At 37.1% G+C, this 22,839-nt stretch overlaps 1 protein-coding gene across 1 annotated transcript in view; it reads right to left on the minus strand.

Moving 5' to 3' along the window:
• Positions 1-22,839, minus strand: part of NEBL (nebulette) — a 92,711-nt gene that overhangs the window by 64,940 nt on the left and 4,932 nt on the right. Inside the window, 5 exon segments of the mRNA XM_067292512.1 lie at positions 2,784-2,885; positions 4,420-4,521; positions 12,257-12,367; positions 18,674-18,784; positions 20,967-21,071. Coding sequence (XP_067148613.1) covers positions 2,784-2,885; positions 4,420-4,521; positions 12,257-12,367; positions 18,674-18,784; positions 20,967-21,071 — 531 coding nt within the window.

A 22,839-nucleotide genomic window follows, 5' to 3' on the forward strand; every position in this document is an offset into this window, starting at 1 on the left:
CCTGTTCTCTCTACTCCCTAAATTACCTACCCATATGCACCACATTAAAACATGTTATCATTTTCTCTTCCCATTACATCCATCAGAGTTGTCAACTTTGCAAATTTACTGTGAGGGTCAAATAACTAATATTTCTCTGCATGTCACAGCTTATAGATTCATGCTGTTAAGGGAAATTATCAACTTTCAGCACAAAAAGTTTCTAATGTTCCCATTCGCTGAGAACAGATATATAAAGGCAAACCCCAAAAGCCAGGAAGTCTGCAGACAATAATGAGATCTCTAACTTTACTATTTTTTAAATCTTGTAATTGTTGCAAGCCTGCTTCACAATCATCGCATGAAGAGGATGGACACTAGTGACCCACACTGAGGGCCCTTCCTCATCCACAGCACAGGTGCATTCCTCACCCTGCCCCACCACCCACCTCTGTGGACACAGGGTCATCTTCATTTTTCTTTGCTTGTACAGCATGCTTTTGATTTATGATCAGTGTGCCTAAGTGTTATAATGATTCAAATAAATAATATATAAAAACATCAGACAGCTCATGGCCACCAGCTTTCCTTCAGAGGAGGTGGGGAATGGCTGAACGCTCCTCCCTGCACCTGCAAACAGCCTGGTACTTAAAATCTCCATGCAGCTGCACGCAGACACATGGCAGCAGAGTGTCAGGCTGAAGCACTGCCTCCCTTTTTAAAAGTACATGGCCCATCACAGACACTGTCACCAGCCTCATCAATGCAGACAGACTGCTGGGAGGACAGGAGGAGCAAGGATCACCAAACTCAGATCCAGGCCCAGTGGCTGCAGAGGTTGAACGAAGCAGGATTAATGGGAATCCGATTTACAAATAAACTATACATAAGCTACATTTTGTCAACTGCTCTTCTCTTCCTGCCACAGCTTCTGCACTATTTGGACTCCAATTAAGTGCTAATGAAGTTTAAATTGCACACCACATGTTCTCTTCTGCAGAACGAACTCAACTGGAACTGCTGCCACCCCAGTTCCTGGCAGTGAAGTGACTCTATTATAAAGCTACCAGTTTTGCAGATGCAGCATGCATTGTCCAAGAGGAAAAACACATCTTAAAAAAAAAAGAGATAAAAAGTGCTCTGCTGAAGCCTATGGTGCAGCTGGCACAGCACCAGACTGCAGGACCCCATGATCCTGCTGGTATTTTTTGATCGTTGCGATTGTTAACCACAGCAAAATCTCAGTGGTACCAGGCTCAGCGAGACGGAGAGAGCTGTTGGAAAGGGATCTGCCTTGGGTCTGTTTGTGACTGCAGGCAGCTGCAAGCTCACTACATTCTGCAACAGGCTGCAAGGAAGTGAGTGTGTAGATGGCCAGTAGGTAGAAATACAGCATGTCACGCACTAAGTTTAGATACAAACAAGAAGGGGTCTTTTAAAAAACACTAGAAGTGTTTGCTAAATGACAGACATTTTATAACTGACACCCAGGTCTGAGCAGCATAGCACTGGCTCTTCCAAGAGAGCACAGGTTGACTTCCAAGCATGAATGACGATAAACACGGAAGACCAAGAATCTGTTAGCAGGCTTGCCCATCAGCAGAGGTACAAGCACATAATCCATTACAAAACAGGAGAAAGAAATCTACTTGGAAAACATAATCTAATTTTGATTCTGAAATTCTCATTGACAGAGCAACTAAAGGGGGGGGTCTTTTTTTTTTCCTCTCTCTTTGTGCAGTATTAACGCTTCGAAAATAACAATGTTCCAATATGAAAGAGGAAATCGCTTATGTAGCAGATACTTTAAGTGCAATGTTTGATGACAGCAAAAGGAGGTCAACCTCTTAAAAACAGACACTGCACTGTTTTGCAGATTGGTCTCTATGACATGCTGTTCTCATTTTATTTTAGTTCTAATGAAGACCTTTAGTATCTAGCTCACAAGTTGTTGCATGACACTGATTTACAGACTGTTCTAGTCTACACACTACTCTGCTCAGGTTTTTTCTAGTTCAGGGAAGACTGACACAGCCTTCTCCAATCAAAGGGAGTTATCCCCTTCCTACAGAAAGGCAGAATTTGTTTCTGGGTTTAGAAAAGCTCTAAGTGCAGTCTGACAGGATTACTAGCAAGGGTTATGCAAGGAGCTATTAAAGAACTATTCCAGAAAAAAACAGGTCAGCAACCAAAAATCCCTTCTTTTGATATGAGGCTGATCCATAGCAGTAGAATTGTCATAAAAGGAAAACAGGGAATATCGGGTCCCTTATTTTTAGTTGTGCACTAACGTAATTCTTCCGTTCTTTTTTTTGAGGTTAATATATAACAGAAAGTAGTACATAAAAGGTTCAGTTGCAGGGGGAGGGAGGGAGGGCGGTTTACATGTCAGGCCAAATTCAGATCCCATTACTCACATTAGCAAGCAGCTACACAAAAGACCCCAGTTAGTTCAGTGGGATTAATCAAAGGATAAGGTTCCACTCAAACTGAATAAGTAGCAAAATTTGCCTCTAAATTACATACAGTTAATATTTTAGAAATCCTAGATAATCTGTATGAATAAAACAGTCACCACGCCCACCAAGGCCAAGTTGTAACAGTCAAAGTTCATTGTATTTCTGCATAAAACTGTATCTATGAAGTATCTTAAATTTACCAATCATTGCAATTCTATAGGAAATGCATTTGGGAACATTATCTTCAAGCAATTTAAGATAATAATCTAAAAAGCTCAATATTTTCTTGCATTACTAGGAATGGGATATCTGAATGAAGTCATTGTAAAAGATGGAGAATCTTACTTGGCTTAAAAGTTTAGAAACTCCTTTAGCATGTTCAAAATCTGGTCTTCCAAGTACAGCAGGCTCCTTATTCATTTCTCCCCTTCCTTTCTTGTACTCAGCCTTAAAAAAATCACCACAAATGAATGTGAATTACTATTAAATTTTTTTGCTTTTGTTTTATCACAGGAAATGTAAGCATTAAAACTAATAGGAAGAAAAGTATCATCGAGTGACCTGCATTGACACTGCTCTCACTAATGTTCTAATCAGCTCTGAAAAAGGCCTTCTCAGGCTTCAGCTCATTAACAACATAATATTTATTTATTCTGAAACACAATACACAGCATTCACAAAATTCAACTTTAACCAAATGCATAGCTTAAGCCTGAGAAATGTTGTTCTCCCACTGCTCCCAATCAAGGCAGAATGAGTTACAGCGGCTCAGCATTTCTTAAGACATGGTCTGCAGTTTACGCAAGATTATTTGTAGCAGCTGAAAATAGTCTTGAAACAAAACTAGGCTGAAAGGCAGCTTTTTTGAAATATAGGGTCAAATTCCACTCTCAGTTTTGCCATTGCAATCTTCCTGAAGTCAGTAAGGTTGCATTGGTGTAACACAGTGGAATTAGTCCCACAGGGCTGGTGTTATGTGATCTTTCTAGTTAACTACCTCCCATGCAAATCACTGCACATTTGTTCCAAAACCCAGCTGCATTAGAAAAGAGTACAGATGAATCTACAATAGGTGCTTTGCAATATCACAAATGAAATTACCCATTGCCTAAAAATTGGCAAGGATACATCATAACAACAGACTGAGGGAAAAAAGTCTCACAGCCACTCCAAGTCAAATGCAATTAGCAACTCTGGGCATTGACCATAAGACCTATTAGAAGTTTCTGGTTTTCAGAAAATGCTGAATATCCAAAAGGTGAATCTCAGACCTCTTAAAGCTATCTCCCCATGCCAAATTAGAGTCTCACCTGAAACTATCAGCAGTTGTTTAAAATCTTGGCTCACAGATTTTAATATATATATAGTGTTTCAGTTTCCTACAATAAAATATTAAACTGCATCACACATTACTGCTTCTCAAATTGCTCCTTGACCTATCCATTAGTAGATGTCACAGGGGGAGGGAAAAGAATTTCAGTGTGGAGGAGAAGAGACTCATGCAAGTGGCGCTTAGGCGGCCAGCAAGGAATTGCATTTCCCTGCCACTGCCAGCCAAGAGGCAAGGAGGAAAGGGGAGTCCTGGGATGCAATCTCTTTTTGCACAGAGGTGAAAGAGGTCTGGTATGTCTTTTGAAGTGCAGTATGGCACACCAGTATATGCTGACCTGTTTGAGTATGGTTATCATGAATAAAACCAAAACAAAACCCAACTTTTATAAGCTTAACATTGCCCTTAGAACAATGACCAGTAACTGCAAACTTCATATTATTGACATCAGAACAGAAGGAACCCATAACTCTGTAACATTCCAAGCAAATTTTTTTTTTTTAACCTACATGGAAGATTTGGGGTTGCAAGTTTTCTCTTTGCGATATGAAATTTGAGTATTTCAGCAGCATTCTACATGGTCTCAGTGCAATTGGAATAAATTAAGTAGTATGTTGAAAAACATACAGAACAAGTAATGGAAGAACATACATCGCTTATTATCTTTGCTATCTCAGTTGCTGTCCTTATGTCTGGCCTGTTCAGCACTTCAGTGTATCTATGAGTATCTTGCACATCCTTCTTATATGATACCTGCCAAACAAAAAACATTTTTATTTAAAACAAACAAACAAACGTTAGACATTGATAAATAATCTTTGAGTGACTTATCAACTCAGCCACCAAATGCAGTAAAACTGCCTAATATGGTTTGTTGCAACCCAGTCCTGCTTGACAGAGATTGTTTCGTAAGACCCACACACAGGTTAACAAAGGAAGAAATTCAGAAGCATAAAAATAAAATGTTAAAATGAAAATCAGTTTTGTTTAGAAGTATAATAGAACATGAAAGCACTGCAAAGACCCATCTGGTTTTGTCATTAAATTTCAGAGGAATTCTAAGGGTACACCATTTCTTTAAATACATTTCTTTAAATATAAACTAAAATCCCACTATGAAACTGAGTACCACAGTCTAGCAGATTGCAGCTCCACTGAACAGAAACTGTAATTCTAGCACGGTGAACATCTTTCTCAGTAATACACAGCCATGTGGCTGGTCTGTAATTAAATGACACCACTGCACCCCAGCCTCTCCCTCTCCCCATAACTCTACTTATCTGCTACTTGACACAATCATGGGAACAAGAAGGCTGAGCATTCCAGCATGCGGAGTACAAGACTGAATCTTTCTGTTTGTGCAAAAGCCACTAATATAATGAATGGGCTCAGAAACCTTTGGCCAGAAGGCTAAACCACATGTAGGAGAGGTCCAAATATTTTCCATTTAACAAAGCAATCAGAGAAACAGCAAAGACCTCAGGGACGCTCCAAAGCTCCCAGACCACAAGCTATCCTTCTTTTTCCTCTTAAAGATCCCTACACTTATTCCCTCCCTTGCAGTAGCACATATGCCAATCCAAGCCAATTTTCAAGAGCGGTCTTACTGAATTATTCTGAATAATCAAGAAAATTGTCCCTGCTAGTCCAAAGCATCTGAAAAATCGACATTTCATGCAAAAGTTGGAAAACAGAAAATAAACTCTACAGGAAGTGGAAAGTATCGGCACAGTTTCCTTTTTACTGGACAGTCTTTTAGATTTCTTCTACAGCTTAACAAGTTATTATACCTCCCAACATTGTAATTCACCATCACAAAGTCCTCAGAGGTTCCCTCAGCTTGAAGCTTCACTTATTAGAACCTGTGGATCTCCCTCCTATTTCCAATGCAATGTTTTACTCTGGGTACCATGTAACAAACTCAACTGCCTCAACCACTCTACAAATACAATTTGTAGAAATGTTATGAAAAAAAAGTGGTTTTTTTGGCAAATATTTTACAGGCAACAGGAAAGTAATTTTGCATCCATATGGCTTCAGCTAAGTAGACAAGCTAAATAGGCTTCACTCTGTTGGCTGCTTGCCCACAAATAAGATCTTGTAATTTTTAACCTACAATGAATGACACACAAGTATAATCAACAATAAAATAAATAAATAGGTAAGTTGGATGAAATACAGCCCAAACTATCACCTACCAATAAAATAAAAACTGTTTCTTATAGCTTGTTAAAACCACTGGAAGTTTTGTTTTGGTTAGGCTTGGGTATTTATTTTTTTAAGAAACTAGATGTACAGACAAGCACTTGCAATTCAGGGCTTTACATGAATTTAGTTAATTATATGCTGTTCATCCTAATGACCACATGAGGTGAGGTGAAAACCACAAAGGCAGCAGAAACAGGTTTCTGAATAGCACCCTATCATCCATGTAAATTGCAAATTAAAGGCCAGCATATGTGCTCAAAATAGAAATTAGGAATGGAGTGAATTTAAACAACAGAGAATCAAGAAGCGTGGTGATAAAGTTGAGGAAATGTGGTCACTTATTGCTCCCAAATGACATGATCATATAGTACATAGAATAATGGACTGTGGTTAATTTCAGGGGGAAAGGGGGGAAAAATAAGACAGTGACAGTCCTTTATATTTCACCATTTTCAATTATATTAGATGCAAGGCCAATTGCTATAGCTTTCCCTGAGTGAATTATTATTCTTCCTGCACCTAAACCAGTATACCTATTACTTATGTCTGAGGGAAAGGCATCTAACATTTTACAAATGTCTGCAATATATATTTGCTCCATTCTGCAGCTTGTCATACTCCGGTGAGAATAAAAATGTTATGCAGCAGAACAGTAGTTTGTCAGAGGTAGGCCAAAGAAAGAAAAAATATGTTTCCCATTTCCTGAATAACCTCAATCCCTGGATGCTGACCCTTTCCCACTGGGACAGTGTGCTGGCCTCTATTACACAGCTGCTATTCTGTTCCATCTACAGATTTTTTTTTTTTATGGTGCTATGTTAGAACAGTAAAATGAAAGCTACTCTGTGAAAGAAGGGGAACAGCTGTAGAAGGGGCTAAGCCACCAGCTCAGTGTGTGCACCCACAGGCACCCAGAAGATGGAAAAAGAAGAAGGCTGCAAAAGGGGAGAAGAGAAAATTTATCCTGGTCAAGCAAAAGAGAAAGGAAAGCAACAGGAAAGGGAACAGCAGAAATATCCAGGGAAGGGACCATCTTTTCTTCTGTGTTTGTTCAGCCCCTTATCAAGAGACTTAAATCCTGACTTAATGCCTTGAGGCATTACAAAAAGCCCCTACTCAATCCTCACTTCAAAGGGTTGCTCAGGTTCTATCAAAAATCATCACCAGGGGCTCAAGAATTACTCGTTTTCTTGAGGACTGCAGACGTGTGAAACATCTGTTCTAACTGTCTTTCGTAAAAGAAAAAGGAACTGAGATACTGACAACTCGGAGCACCAGTGAAAGACCTAAGTGGAGACTTACAAAAGGCCAGTGGGAAATGTGAGGAAGAAAGAAATAGGGACACAAAGGCAAAAACTTGTACCATCTCTAGTTCTAAGTTGCAAAGCCTAAATTACAAATACTAACTACAGTGTTATAAATTGCAATAAAAAGTGGTTACATTGCTGATTAGTTTTTAAAAGAAACATCCATAAAACTAATGACAATCTGAACAAAAGCCATTTCCTATCTTTAATCCCAAATGTGATTACACAGTCTGACTTACCAGTAGTTTTTGCAAAGCATGGCAAATATTCAGGCCTTGCTCATAATTAGTAGACTAATTTTAACAGGGCCAAACCTCCAGCTCATATAAACAGGCATGAGGTCCACTGAGGATGAACGTGCTGGTACATTTCCTCCAACAGAGAGCCCTGAAGATGCTTCACCTTCCACTACAGTGCCAGTACATTGGGATGCAATGCAATGCTGCACAGTAAACAGATTTCTATTACGTCTGCAAAGCATCTCAGGCTCTCAAACAACAAATGAAAACTTCTGCTATACAGTGACTCAACCAGTTTAAGAGATTCAGACCTTTCTTGCAATCTTTTGTCTCCTCCCCTGTTCCAATTCCAAGCCAGAATAAATTATTAAAGTACATACAAAAAGCTATGGACGCATTTTGCCTTCTTGAGATGCACACACAGAAGTCGGTGAGGAGCTGGGCACAGCTATCTGCAAGAGAATTTGTCTCTTACTGTTTGTCCCTGATTAGTCCTTTCAAATGGCTGCGAGTCTGCTTACTAACGGTCTGTCAGCTGGGTCTCTGCCCCCTTTCCTCTCAGCTGCACTTTGGGGTCCATCAACACTAGGAAAATGACTAGCTGGTGACAATCATCATTGGCAACAGCTTTTCTGGTCCCCTCCTCAAACAGTGGTGAAAACTGTTTCCCTGCTTGTGTAGAAGAAACAAATACATTTCTGGCCCATTACAGATTGATGCAGTCATCCCTGCTAGTAATGGCTTGAAAATTGATTGGTCCCAATTATATCAGGAGTAAACACATCATTTTCAGCACCAGTTGGAAGTGGCCCAGGGGGACCTGCTGTTGACAACTTCTGTCAGCAGAAAGTTAGTCAGTGCAAGGTGATTTTTTTAACACAGACGCTGAGCAGAGAGCCAGAAGAAGCATGGCTTTAACATGATCTGCATCAGAACAAACTTCAAAAATTCTAGCATGTTACTGAAGGTGTTTAAGCACACTCAGTTTAAAATCACTCATTTGTGTGTGTGGATTGTGACTGCACAATATCATGAATAGGAAAAAAGCCATATGCCTAAGACAATGTAGACTTCTTAAATATTCAAATTTAGAAGGTCAATAGGACATTACAAATTACTGTTACCGACATAATTTGGACTGCAAAGAGCATACATACATATTAAATGTTTGCCTAACTGTCAACTAACATTTTAAAAGCAGCACTGCTTGGTATATAAGCATTAGAGAAAAGATACCAGGGTGCTAACCTCAGATCTACAAACTGCCCTTTAAATATCCACAGATGAGTCTATCCCGGTTTTCTTTTTTGTAAAATCAGAATAACAACATGTATTTATTTCATACAATATAATGCTGTGAGGAGAATCAGTAATTTTAACCAAGCAGAATATGTAAACTGCTGTGTAAACCCTTAACATTATTTTGCTACTCAGCATGCACAGTAATGGACCATGGCATGGAATAAGCAAAACTGGGATCCACAACTTTGAGTATATTAACAGAATGCAATGTGCAGCTTTTACCTGGGGACAATGCAGCGAGTATTTTCCTTTCTTGAAAAACTTAACTATCATCTCCTTCTGCTGTTCACTTGCTCTCTTTCTTCCATCTGTTTGGTTCTCAGCTACACATAAGGAAAACCACTATTTTGTGAGTGACAGTTTTCTATGGACCACCACCTAATTTTTACCCCAAGTTTAGAAACTCCCAGATGAGATAAAAGACATCAAACAAACGCAGACATAAGGTAGGCTGATGGTCCCTCCTTCACTTTTCTTCAAATGCCTTTGTTGACAAAGGCCCATCACGAACATTCATCTCACAAAACAAAAACACAATTTATAGAGAAAAGTACTCTGCTTTAGATAAACACACTTTCATTCTAACATTATACAGTATTTAAATAATTTTTCAAGTAAATTCCCTATCATTAAATAAGTCACTTTTGTTCTTTTGAGAGCAATTCCTTCAGTGGAAGCATGAATAAGGGGAAAATGTTTTTCTCATACGTGATCACATTGTTCAGGAGATTTTAAAGCATTTCCCTATTATGCAGCTTCAACCCACGCTTATACAGCGTGTTAATGATATTCAAAGCGGTGTGAAGGCCTACAGCACATGACAGTTTCAAAATGTCAGCACAAACGTATTGTAAGTTGAATACAATCTTAATTTTTAAAGGAAATTGCACTTTTCACACAGTTGAGTATAAATGTCAGCCTTATTTTAAGGCTGAGTAAATAGTCTTAAACACATCCTAATCCTATTAGATGCAAACCCTGCATGTAAAGGTTGAATTGAGTTGGCAGACCATTGTAGGTAAACATGCATTCTGCTCCCATAGGTATACTGTACTGAGCGGTGGATAAAAGAGCTTTGTCCTCCTATTCCCTCAGTAGTTTCCCTCTTCTACACTGCACTTCTCAAAGCTGTGATTCTACAAATAGCCCAAGTTTCAGAAGACAAATACTTCACACTGGGGATGCTTACTATTCCATATTCTGCCTTAAACACAAAAACTCATGCGGTTCTTAATCAAACCTTTATTTATAAAACAAGAAATCCATAAACAAATATTCAGCATGGTGCTCAAATAATTACCTGCAATAGTTGGGTAACTCCCTTGAACAATAACAGAACATACATAACTTGCATCTTTATGTATAATAAAATTGCATTCCCATCCCATTGTAGCTTCCTTCAAGCAATTACAAAGATTTCATTCTTAAATGAAACTAACTGGTTTGAGTTTTATGTTGGATTTGGAGGGTTTGTTTGCTTTGTTTTGAAGTTTGCCAGGCTGAGAATACTTTCCTTCATATTTTTTCATTATTTTTAACATGCTGTTAAAAGTTACCGTTTATCAAAACAGCCTTCCCCCTCCTGTGTTTGTCTTCATATCCTTTTTTTGCTTGCTTTAAGGGTGAAAGAAGATAAAACAACTGAATTTAAATTTACTCTCACATCTGTACCTTGCTCTCATTAATTCTGTTAGCAGGTGAGGTACAGTTGTAGCACAAGGGAAATGGGTTTTGCACTGGGGATCTCCAAAATTGCCAATAGCACACTAATCCTCAGACTATGAAGAATCTGATGCAAAAACTAGTCTCATATTCCTCCTGGTCCCACCACCTACTCTGAGAGGGATTCCCATCTCTCTTCCCAATGTTATTTCCTGCCCTAGCACTCCCCCATCATTCCTCCTGTTAAGTAAAAACAAATTCCTGCTTAGGAAGAGTGAAGTTCACGTTCACAACTCCTATCCTCTGTCAATCTGACATCCTGACATTCCCAACAGCAGAGACAGCCAGAGTTTGACAGGAAGAGGGAATTCTGTAATCAAGGCAGGCTGCAAATTACTTCTGGGAGTTCCTACTCAGGTATTTCCCAGCAGTAGAAGAAGTTATTCTTCAAATATAATGCTTCCCTGAAGTTTTCCAGCAGCCTTTCAATCAGTGGCCAGCTGTCAAGATTCTACACACATGGACATATATCTAAGGATGACATTTAGCTTTCTGCCTACATAACTTAATAGTGTTTGTTACACTGTCAGTAAGGAAGATAAGATAAATTTAAGATAATTCAAAGTGAACAGCTAAGCTTCATTTTCTACATTGTTGCTAACAAACAAATACCCAAGTTGTCTGAAAAATAAAAGAGGAATAAAATCGCATATCTACCTGATTTGACTTTGTTACATACAAAGAACAGAAATGGATCATAATTTTGAAGGTATTTACTTGTTGGCCGTTCTTACAGTTTTTGTGTTCCCTTTAAAATGACCTCACTATTCTAGCCAATTTTCTCTTAAAATTCACATTTTTCATAAGTAACCTTTTATAAAACCTAAAAAAAACATATATTTTTCCTCATAGGTGTGTTTGTATAATTCAAAACACTGATCCTGGCAGTATTTCTAATGCCAACAATGATGCACTGAGCTAGCGTAAGAGACCATGAAATCAAACCTGACTTGATACTAATAAAAAACATAAAGACAATTATTATACTTTTATACTGTGAAAACCTGAAGACTCCAAAAAGTTAATAAACAGCTGTAAAAAAAACTTTTAAAATATTCATAAATACTCTAATTTTTTTGTAAATTATGTACTTAAAACTATGAGAACAAATACTTCTATCAATGACATAAAACAATTCTAAGCATCAAACTGAACTCAATGGCTCAGATTTTCTAAATTCAGTCATGAGTCATTCTTTGGAACTCACTTAGATACTTATTCATGAGATGGGAATAAAGTTATTCATGTGCATAAAAGTGTGCAAGATCAGGGCAGAAATATTCCCCTTCTCTCCTCTAGACAGACCCCTCAGAACTATACGAATGTTGACAGTATAAGATACTGAAGCCACACTGCTGTTTATGTAAATGAAGAGTATTATGTAAATAGTTTTAAAGTTCAAGTAGGTATCTATGAATTCAGCAAGCCTTTCTTTGTAATTTTGTTTCAAACTGATAGCATTTAACAATAATAATTACTATTAATAAATAACAACAAATACTTTCCAATGCAGCTTAGCATAAAAGTCACATAACATTACTTGTAGCGCATATTATATACACATCATATCCCAAAATACATTATAGCAAATAATATAAAAAACCCACTAATGAAATATGAAAATATACCATGCGCAGTTTATTTCAGTTAGATATAATAGGGTTATCTACCCAAAACCAGTGAACTAATTCCAGAGAGGGGGATACTTACATCACTCTGGTATTTATGGACTTCCATGGCATGCTTGATATCTGGAGGTTCCTTCATGTGTGCATAATCTGAAGTTCCCTTCTCAGCATCATGCTTTTGTTTATAGAGAACCTAAAAAGACCAACAGTATACTTTGGCAGAGCAGGTATAACATTATGAGCTGGGTTAAACCTAGTGTAGTAGTGTGCCTCTATTCAGAAAAAATGTAACAAATAATAAAGCTCCTTAACAGAACCAGAACCCTGAACCAAGAGCAGCTTCTATCCAAAACAGACACACAGTCAGCAGAGAGATTTCTCTGAGTCTATTATTTTAACTGAAGAATGAGTACAAATGAGGAAGAAAACAAAGTACACATATACAGATACAGAAAAGTTACCTTAACAAGATGAAAATATGGCCCAAAGAAAAGCGTAATGGAAAGGGATTTTGGTCAAAATACACTTGAACCTATTAGCAAAGTAAGTATTTTCTGAGGTTTGGGGTTTTTTCCTGTGTTCAGAAAAAAAGAAAGTGTTTTGCGCATTCCTTGTAAATAAATAGGTTTACATGAATTACATATAGGCCAAACATCTATTTCTTCCACTGTTAGGAAATTATTAGCACAATCCACATTTTGACTAGCCCCTAGGTTCACAAAGAAAAATAATATTTATATTCAATTGTCACCATTCTGAAGGAAAATGGAATTGGAATGTGAGTTTATAAACAAAATCATTTTTATAACAGAAATTGAGTTGAAAGTTGGGCATTCATCCAGCTTTCACTGCACTGTGTTATACTTACATATACTCATGCATCACATACGAAAACTGCCTCAAAAAGCTGATATTGCACTTATCCTTGTCATAAGCTTTTATGCTTACATTAAGAAAATTCACCAGGTTTGATGCCTGAAGAAGCAGCAAGCATCAAGAAAATTCATTTTCTAATAACTCTCTGGAGCAAGCATTAAAATAATCCCTAAGAAAACAGCAAATACTAAATAAGATTGAAAGCTGATCAGGAGGAGGATTTGAAATTAAAACCTTCAAGAGCAGTGAAAAGAATACTGTGAAAATTTTGAGGCAAGATTCGGTATGGTGATTCAGCCTCTTTTAGGAAAGGATACTAAGAACTGTGAGAAAATGTCGTATCTGTTTATGTTTAAGGCAGCAAGATTGCATCCAAGTCACAGATCAGGATGCCCAAGGCAATATATAAGTATCTGCACTGACTATCTCAGATTACAAAATGATATATCGGCTGAAAGATTACGACAAAAAGTAGGGTTTTTGCACTGCTACTGTATGAATGCAAGTATAAGATTAGGAAACATAAAATGTGCCATCTGCTCACACAATGTAAATCCAAAATGATTAGGTCTCTGGGGAAACAAACAAGCAAAACTTAAATGAAACAAAAAATGACCGTGATTTCTCCATACCAATCACATTTTGCAAATGGGAAAGCAAATACTCTTTAACAAGACTGAAGCAACACTAACACATAATCAGCTGCAAAACTGTAATTACTATATAAACATATGCCCCAAAAACTCTTTTGCTACTTCCCCTACTTCACAGTGTCACTTTTAAGATGTTCCCCACTGAATACAATTCTGAAAAGCAGGCCTTACAGTTACTTCCAAAATCCAGTAATTTACAGATATTCTACTACATTAACACTTCGCATCAACATCTACACTTTTACGTTGACATAACGGGCTATGCATCCAAGGCAGCAAAAATCAAAAGCAAATCAGCTCCCAGTGTGAGAGAACTAATGGAAATTATAGTTGTGCGTCCACTATTCTTGGAAAAAAGACTGTTGCTTTAGCTTACTGTAAGAATATTTGGCTTGCTATTTGACAGCTGCATTTTTACTAAACTTTTCACAATATTTTTTTATAACCTAATCATGTAACCTTGAAGGAACCACAGGTTAGAGGGAGTTAAATGGTTGTCTCCTGTAGTCATTCGGACAGGTGTAAAGAAATATTGCCATACTTGTAAATCAGTTCTAGCACCGGTAAGCAAGCATGGAAGCACGTTTATGATGATTATTTCATCAGTATTCTTAGAACTCCTATTTTACATGTTACCATGTGCTTATACACATACTTCCCATTTCCTGCTGAATTTCCAAGCTGTAACTAAACTGAATTTTAATTATCAAATATACATATGCATCACAGTACTCTACACAGAGATCAAGTATTGGGGGTCACTCACATAACTGCTGCACTGTTGTGGTATTATTTAGTAACTCCAGGAATACAAGACAATAATTTAAGTGGGTATTATTTCAGATTGAACTGATTTGTAAGCATTAGTTTTTTTCTTTTTCTTATCTCTCTTTCATACACCATTGTGTCATTAAAGAGCTGAATTAAGGAAGGCTTTTAACTTAACTCTGACTCACTCTCTGTTTTGGAATAATTTAGAATAACTTAAATGCATTTTTTATTTTTTTTATTTCCCATTGAAATGGGAACTAAGCTGAACTCTCACCTTAAAATCTTTAATGTAGGATTTTGTAGGAGGAAATGTTCAAGAACACAGAAAATGCCATTTTAATCTCTAGACTGAGAATTAGATTATCCAATGTATTTGTTTAAAACAAAAATAGTGAAGTCCAGGAGACTAGTGTACCTGCCACCTTAAAAAAGAAGAAATCTTGAACATGAGATGCTATACCATAAGAAAAATGAAGAATTACATTAAACAGTTGGACAATGTGTGATATGTCTGTAAATTAAACAGTAAACCACAAAAATAGATATATTATAGTAAAGAAAAATCTGAAAGTTAAAGGATTCTGTTCATAAGTAAAAAAAAAAACTCTAAAACTTTCTCTAGAGCTTGAAAATATTGCTTAAGATCCACTTGGGTCATCATCTTTAAAAACCAACAGAAAACACTGTTGAGCATTGACATATAGTTACTACCTGAGATACTGCAGCACTGCACAAAGGAGAAAATTAAACTGCCTTCAGTTTGTTTTAGATTCTTCCTTTCAGATAAGAAGAAAAACAGTGCAATCTCTTCTTATGGCAGAAATAAAGTGATGAAAAAAAGTGATGAAGCACATACTTCTTTTTTTTCTTTTCTTTACATCATTTCCTCCCAAGCCCTTTTAAATACCTTTATCATGGTTTGTGACACCTTATTAAAAAAAATATTCCATGTAAGTAAGAACTCAGTATACTGGTGTTCAGACAGGAAAAAAAACTGGCACAAAGCCAGCAATGATTTCAATTTTTCCTTCAGAAATATTTTCCTTAAGAAAATTGCAATTTTTCCAGAAAATGTCCATTTCCTCTCTGGAAAAATCAAAATGGGGGCTCCCTGCCTAGACCACTCTTGTCAACTGCATTTTCTGTTTGCACTGAATGGTGAAATTGGTGAGAGCTCTGCAAGTTGGCAAAGAGGGTGAAGTCATGGGGTGGGGAGAGAGAATGCTGTTCCCTGTCTTATCCTGAGGACAGCCAGGATGAAAGAGTGATAGCAAGGAAAACCTGGTTGCTCAACCTTAAGAAAGGTACTTAGAAAGCTACGGTCATTTTTTCTACTCAGGGGAAAAAATGAAACTGATAGAAGCTGCCCAAATATGTGAAGCTTATATGAAGCTTCCTTTTCACTCTTCTGAAACAATTTTTTCCCATAAAAAGTGTCATGATTTTTTTGTCCAAATTTTGGATGGATTTCTTTCTCTCCAGGTATTTATTTCCATCTTTAGGCCAGCTCTGCATGAAATATAAAAGAGTAAAAAAAAATTTTTTTTTTGATGGAACATCTTTCTTCTTTCCTGTACATCTAACAAGGGAACTGAGCATGCACCAATACAGCAAGTATGGGCAGAAAGCTCCACAGGAGGAGAAACAGAGCTGTCGGGGCACTGTGGTCTCCCTGCAGCATGGCAAGGTCCTGGCAGCGCTGGCACTGCGGGACTGGAGTCCTGGGAGAACAAAGTCCCAGCTCTGCCGGCGGCAGTGACAATGGCCATCACAAACAAATGCCAAGTCAGCAGACAGCGCTACCAGAGGCTATTTGCTCTGGAGAGGACAGGGAAGGGTAGCTGTAGGTGGGAAATTATCTCCATAATCTCTTATCAGTAAAAGGAATTTTCCACAAATGGCCTCTGAGTTCGCAAATCACCAGCATGATCTGAGATAGTGTATAAAAATCCACAAACTGGGCTAGATCCAGGTAGGCAGAACATGGAGATGCTGGGCAGCAGCGGTGTGGCCACACCGTTTCACAATCAAACATGAAATCAGGAGAGAGGCCGTTTCTCAAGCACACACCTGCTCTCCTGGGGCAGCCGGTGGTGGCGGGGGAGAGGCAGTGCCTGTCTCGTGCGCTCTGCAACGTGCCCGCTTGGCAAGCGAGGCTCCGGACCCAGCCAGGAACACGGTGCCGCAGCGCCGGAGAGCGCCCATGACAGCTGGCAACAAACACGTTGGATCCAGGCCTGGCATCCAAGGAGCAGCAAGAGGGAGTCAAAGGAGTCAATGTGTTCCAATGGGAACGGGAAGGAGGACAGGTACCCATATTTTTCCCCATCTCTGGAAATCAGAACCTATTTAAAATCAACTCAGTATGATTGAGAAACAGTCCGTGGCCTTGGTTCTCCAGCAGCCTTTTTGCGAGTGTCAGCACAACAGCCATCCGGCACCGTGCTCGCTCCCCTTCCCCTGGCTGAATTGATGACCCGAAAATTTACAGTCACAGCTAGGAAGATGCAGCAGAAATCCTCCTTGCCATAGCCTGACCCAGTTGAAATATAAAATCCTTGTATTAGCAACTTAGGTACCACAGTGATAGGCACAATATGGATTAGATTTGAATACTGTAGAGAAGATTTTCCACTAGAAAATCCCCTAGGATCTCTCTTAAAGTAGCATTAAATTCAGGTCCCTTGCAACAGTAACCACAAGTTGGAAAAATGTGTCAGCGTATCTTTAAGTTTTATGGTACATTATGATTTATAATGCATCTATTCCTGAGGGGATGGTATGAATTTTACAGGAAGCATTTCTGCTTTACTGTAACTCCTCCTATATGCATATTTGTTTCTTCATGACTGTTGGATGATTGAACAAAACCTTCAAAAATATGAAATGAAAATGTCAGTCTTTTCCTTATGAGTTTATTTTTTTGCTGACTCAAATGCTTTCATTTTTAGTCTCAGTTCTTTATCTTTTCTGCCACATCACCAATGTTAATTAACCTCATTTGTGTAAACTAACGTAGAACGTACTCATTTGGAATGAATCCAGGAGTCAATCCTGTGGAAATGTTTTATAAATCAAGCCAACTGTTTAAAAATGTTATACAAGTTTAATTCTCAATTTATTTCTACTGTAATTCTTCTAATCACTCTATCACTCTTCTAATCTCTTCTATCTAATCTTCTATCTCTTCTATCACTCTTCTATCTAATCACTCTTCTAATCACAATGAAATGTCTCATTAATGTCATTTCAACTACTTTATTCCTTTGAGTGTATATATGTTCCATTTCAAACTATAAAGAGTAAAATACATCTTATGTTATTATATTTGCTTATTATAGCCTTGATTAGCACATCACTTTAAATCAAAGCATATCTCCACAAGCTGTCTCTAAAATGAAGTGTTTTCTTTTGTTCTGAATATTTTTCCCTGTTTGGAAAAAAATTTGCTGCATTATTAGAATAAATATTGGGATATAGTCCATAACAGGGATTTAGGAGTATGTTCACTTCATAGATTTTCTGTATTAAGCTAGAAGAGCTTAATACAATTCCATTGAAATCAATGGAAGCTAGGGGTCATCAGCCTACATTAAGGGTATTATTTCTAAGCTATAGAAGCAGTTACAATTTAATATTTTACTGGTTGTTAGCATGTTTTGCACTATATTCAATATACTTGATTTTATATTTGTAATTCTCTAAATTTTGTTGTGAGTGGTGCTATGTGGACTAATAATGACATCAAAAACATTTTTACCGTTAGCAGTGAGCACTTGTAGAGCACTTGTAGAAGTCATTAAAGTGTTGTGGTTTTTTTCACTTTGCTTCAGCATCAAACATTTTAAAAATCTATTATGACAGCAAAGTTGAAATGGTTGTAATTTAAGGTTTCTCTCCTCTAAATACACAATGCAATGTCATGGAATTAAATAATTCCTTATTGCGTCCGTGGATTTCTAATGGCTTTGTTGGACTGATGAACAGACTGCCTGTTTTTAAATTTGTATTTAATCAACATAATGAGTCAGATTCTCAGCATTTTAAAAGTGAGTTCTTGAAGTCATTCCATTATGCTGATAAACTGACCTAAATAAATCAAATAGGCAATCAAGTATCCATTCAAAAGCACTGTTCAAATTGGTAATATTCGGTCATGCAATTAATACCACAATAATCTTTCTGTTTTAAAATTGCACCTTGCTCTGTAGCTGTGTTAATTCTTTTGCAAATACACTGTCAATTGTGGCTGGCATCTGCTGATACAGAGAGTTGGAAAGGTTTTTCTTAGCAGCTCCTTTGTACTTCACCTACAGGAGATAAAAAGGTGACATGTAATGCAAATTAAGTCAAATAGTCATAATACATATTGTTTTTTTCTGTTAAATAAAATGGCATAAAGATCAGCAGAACTGGAAAAGTTCTGCTACTGTCTTCTAAACTTTCAAGCAAAAATAGATCTTCAAATAATAACTTTAAAATACTTCAGATGCACGTGTCTAATTCACGAAGCTATGTGAAGTACCAGCTAATTAAATTCAAGAATTTGGAGGAAAGTATTAAATAAGGTAAGCAAGGCAGCTATTGTCTCTACCCTTTATTAAATCATTTCCAAAAAAACTCAAACTATATTTTTCATTCCATTTTTCAAAGTTTTTCACAATGGGAACAATGAGAAGCCAGTAGTAAAATATTTTACTGATTAGTATGTAGTAGCAATTAAATGTAACTGGAAAAGGCAGGAACACTGAAACTAGCATTTCTGTCATCATTTCTACTTAATCTTTTCATATTACAGACTCATTTTTAAATTCCTTTTTATTTCTTCTGTGCTTTCTCCAGTGCTCAATACTAGCAATTCCTAATAAAAGGGCCTTGTGACAGGCTAGAACAATAGTTCTAAATTTGAGGGGCTTTTCCTCCAGATCAAAGTTTTTCAAACTCAAAAAACAATAATATCAGGTATTATTTTGAAAGTAATCATAAATACCAAAGAATACCTGAAATTATACTGTCTAATGTCATTAACTTACTGTACTATTACTAGTACAGTACTAGTACTATTACTAGTACCTACTGTACTATTTATTAGAGACTAATTCTATATATCAATAATTTGCTATAGTATTTATTGATGTTCTCCTGAACAGAAGGCTCCTTTTCAGTTCAGTAGACATGCTGCCAAGAGACAATTTTAGAAGTATTCAAGTTTCACCAAAACAGGTTATGAGACACTAGAGGTCAGTAATTTACCAGATAAACCATTCATCACATTATTGGGTTTAGGTAATGCATCTAGCAGCAGACTATACAAAAGTTTCATACTATAAAAGATATTGTATTTTTTTAAAAAAAAAACTAATATCCTTGTATCTGTAAATCTTCTTCAATTAATGATTAGCAGCTTTTCTTTGATATCATACAAGTGGATTCTATAAATTTTTTCACTGTATTGCATTTTTGTAGACTATACAGTAGTCTGTCTCTTAGAAAGTTAATATAATTTCATATTTATGCTATTTGGGAATTATTCTATCTCAGAAATATGAAGATAAATAGCACAAAAATATCAGTCAGATGCATTTATATTGGATGTAGACGTACAGCAAACAAATATATATCATAGTATAGAGAATGTATATAAATTACATAACTCCAGATAGGGATAGTGGAATATCATTTATCATAAACAAAGAGGTAGCACGAAAAAATGAGGCACCAAAAAATTAAGTTTTCCAAGGGTCACAAGGACAGAAGAATCACTCGGAACCAACAGCTCCTCAACAAAAGCAATTGTCTGTCAGTTAAAACTCCTAATGCTATTCTCGGCTACGAAAAATAATCAAAGATGCAACCCTATGACACCTTATACCTGCGACACAAAGAGCTGGTGGTAAATTGTGCTCTGTCATTCAGAAGATGCCAATTGTTTATCACTGTAGTAATATACGTGTGTACGTGTGCATACATGAAGACCTAAAAAAACTCACACATGGGCATGCATGGGCATTGATGCACATGGAGATGGTATTTACCTGATCTCTGCCCCAGCTCCCTCACTGACGGCCGGGGTGATAACAGTTCCTTCTCTCCTCCTGTTTGGTAGTGAGGCTGTGAATCCTCCACAGCAGGGCAACTACGCACAGTTATAATTCACATACCTTGTCATTATTGAATAACTAACTAAAAGAAATCATTTTGCACTTTCTCAGTTTATCCATCTATAAAATGGGACAGCTATTACTGTCTCAGAACTGTCAATAAAATAGCGTGGAACCCTCAAAGAAAAGTGTTATATAACTCCAAATTGTTATTACTCACACCCAGCATAAAGTAATTCCAGTTCTTTAACTCACTTGATCTTTAAACTGAATTGAATTGTTGTTTGGAATAAGCCCTCCTTCCCCTACTGAAAAACACACATCTTCAATTCAGAGAGTTTTGAGGAGGAATAAGTACCAAGAGAGAATTCTGCAATCTTTTAGGTCTTACCTCAGAAATAAAAGCACCAAGACTTTTCACATGTTTTAGCTGAGGGGTGTCAGGTACAAATATGCACTTGCCCTTAGATTTTTCAAACTCTTCCTTATAGTGTATCTACAAAGAGGAAAAAAAAGAAGTTTAATTGTTCTTAAAAATAGAAAAGCATACAATGGCTATCTTTATTAGAGTAATTCTACTCGTTCAGACCGGATGCTAAAATTCTGGGTACTATGCTGGGTGGCTAGCAAATATCACAGGCTGGATCAAATTAAGCCACATAGGGAAATACATAGTTTTCACACAGGGTATCAGGTCTATGTGAAAAATCACAAAACTCTTTGATATTAAAGATGAAAAAGACAGAATTCTTCTCTATACCTACAGCACACTTTCACCACTGTTCACAGATGTTCCAGTATCTCTAAAGAAAGGGTAATTGAAGAAAGCATTTTCTCCTTGATCTCAAAGATAAAATTGTTAAACCAGGTTCTAACCCCAACATTGCAAGCACAGAATCTGTATTTTACTATAGTATAATAAAATGTCTCTTTATGAATCCGAGAGTTACATGAATAAATTTAGAAGGTCATTGCCAAATCACTGGCTACAAAGCACCCAGATAGTTGTGACATGCAGGTCTGTCAGAGACTCTTTAAAAGGGAGCAAATTTTAAATTGAGCCACTTCTAAAGTTCTGTCTATGCACAACAGAAACTCTTTTTGAAACAAAGCGTATTTTGCAGAAAAACAAGTGCTTATTCTTTTCAAAAACAACATAAAGTCCCAATCTTTTCCTTACTCAGGGGCAAACAATATTTCTAGCAGTATGCAGGTCCAGTAAGCAGTTACCTAAAAATAATCACCTGACTGTTGATGAAGTCAGACTTACATTTTGTATTAGTGGGATTGTCAAGAGTAGGAAATGTATGATGAAACTGGACATGGTGAAGATATAGGGAGTTTTCTAAGATAGGATCTGTATGAAGGAACATGGCGAATATGATGAGCTGGACTACATCTTAAAAAGACTGACACCTTACATGGATAGTCCTTACTTTTAAAGGTACTCCCAATAAGCAGCCTTAACGTTTTTTACTGACATTTCTTTCTTTGTACATAGCATGGTTTAGTTCAGTGAAAATTTAATTATTTAGGATTAAAATTTCCTGATTGTTATCTGCTACCATTTCTCTAACCTCATTTGCATATTCTACACACTGCAGACTTGCTGACAAGCACTGACAGAAGCAGTATGACCTGCGCCTGAACATTACCGAAATATGCAGTCTTCATTTCCTCTTTCTCTGAAACCTTAATGAACATCACCAGTTCTAGCCTACGTTACTCAAAAGTGACTTGGAAAATTCATCAGAAAGATGGCAGCTTACGCAGAATCAGCTCTTGGCCTTTCTGATGTAAGCTTTTTGTCCACCACACAACGGATTAGATAAGGTCAAGTTCATTTCAGACAGGCAACTACATAACCATCACACAGGGAAAAATTTTTACTGATCTCATCCAGATTTGGACTACTGAAGGAGTCTACATCTTATTACCAAGTCATATTGCCTCCCTTAAGGGAACAGTGTATTTTAAATAAAAACTTTTTCTGGAACACAGGGTGCAAAATTACAGTCTGTCACCACTTTGCTCAGGGCCTCACCAATCCAATGGTCCATGTAACCTGTTTGTGTGACGCTGTACTCTTAGGTAATCACAGAGCAATATATGACAACAGAAGAGTAAGTTTCAAATTGTAATTTTTTTTCCTCAGTGGACTTTTATATGGCAAAACCAAACTTTATATTACAAACAAAGTCATCCAACCTGCAGGCTGTGGCTCCCTAGGGAAACTCATCTTGCCCATGGCCTGCTCTATCAGT

The sequence above is a fragment of the Apteryx mantelli genome, chromosome 2 (assembly GCF_036417845.1).
Source record: "Apteryx mantelli isolate bAptMan1 chromosome 2, bAptMan1.hap1, whole genome shotgun sequence".
Taxonomy (NCBI): Eukaryota; Metazoa; Chordata; class Aves; order Apterygiformes; family Apterygidae; genus Apteryx; species Apteryx mantelli.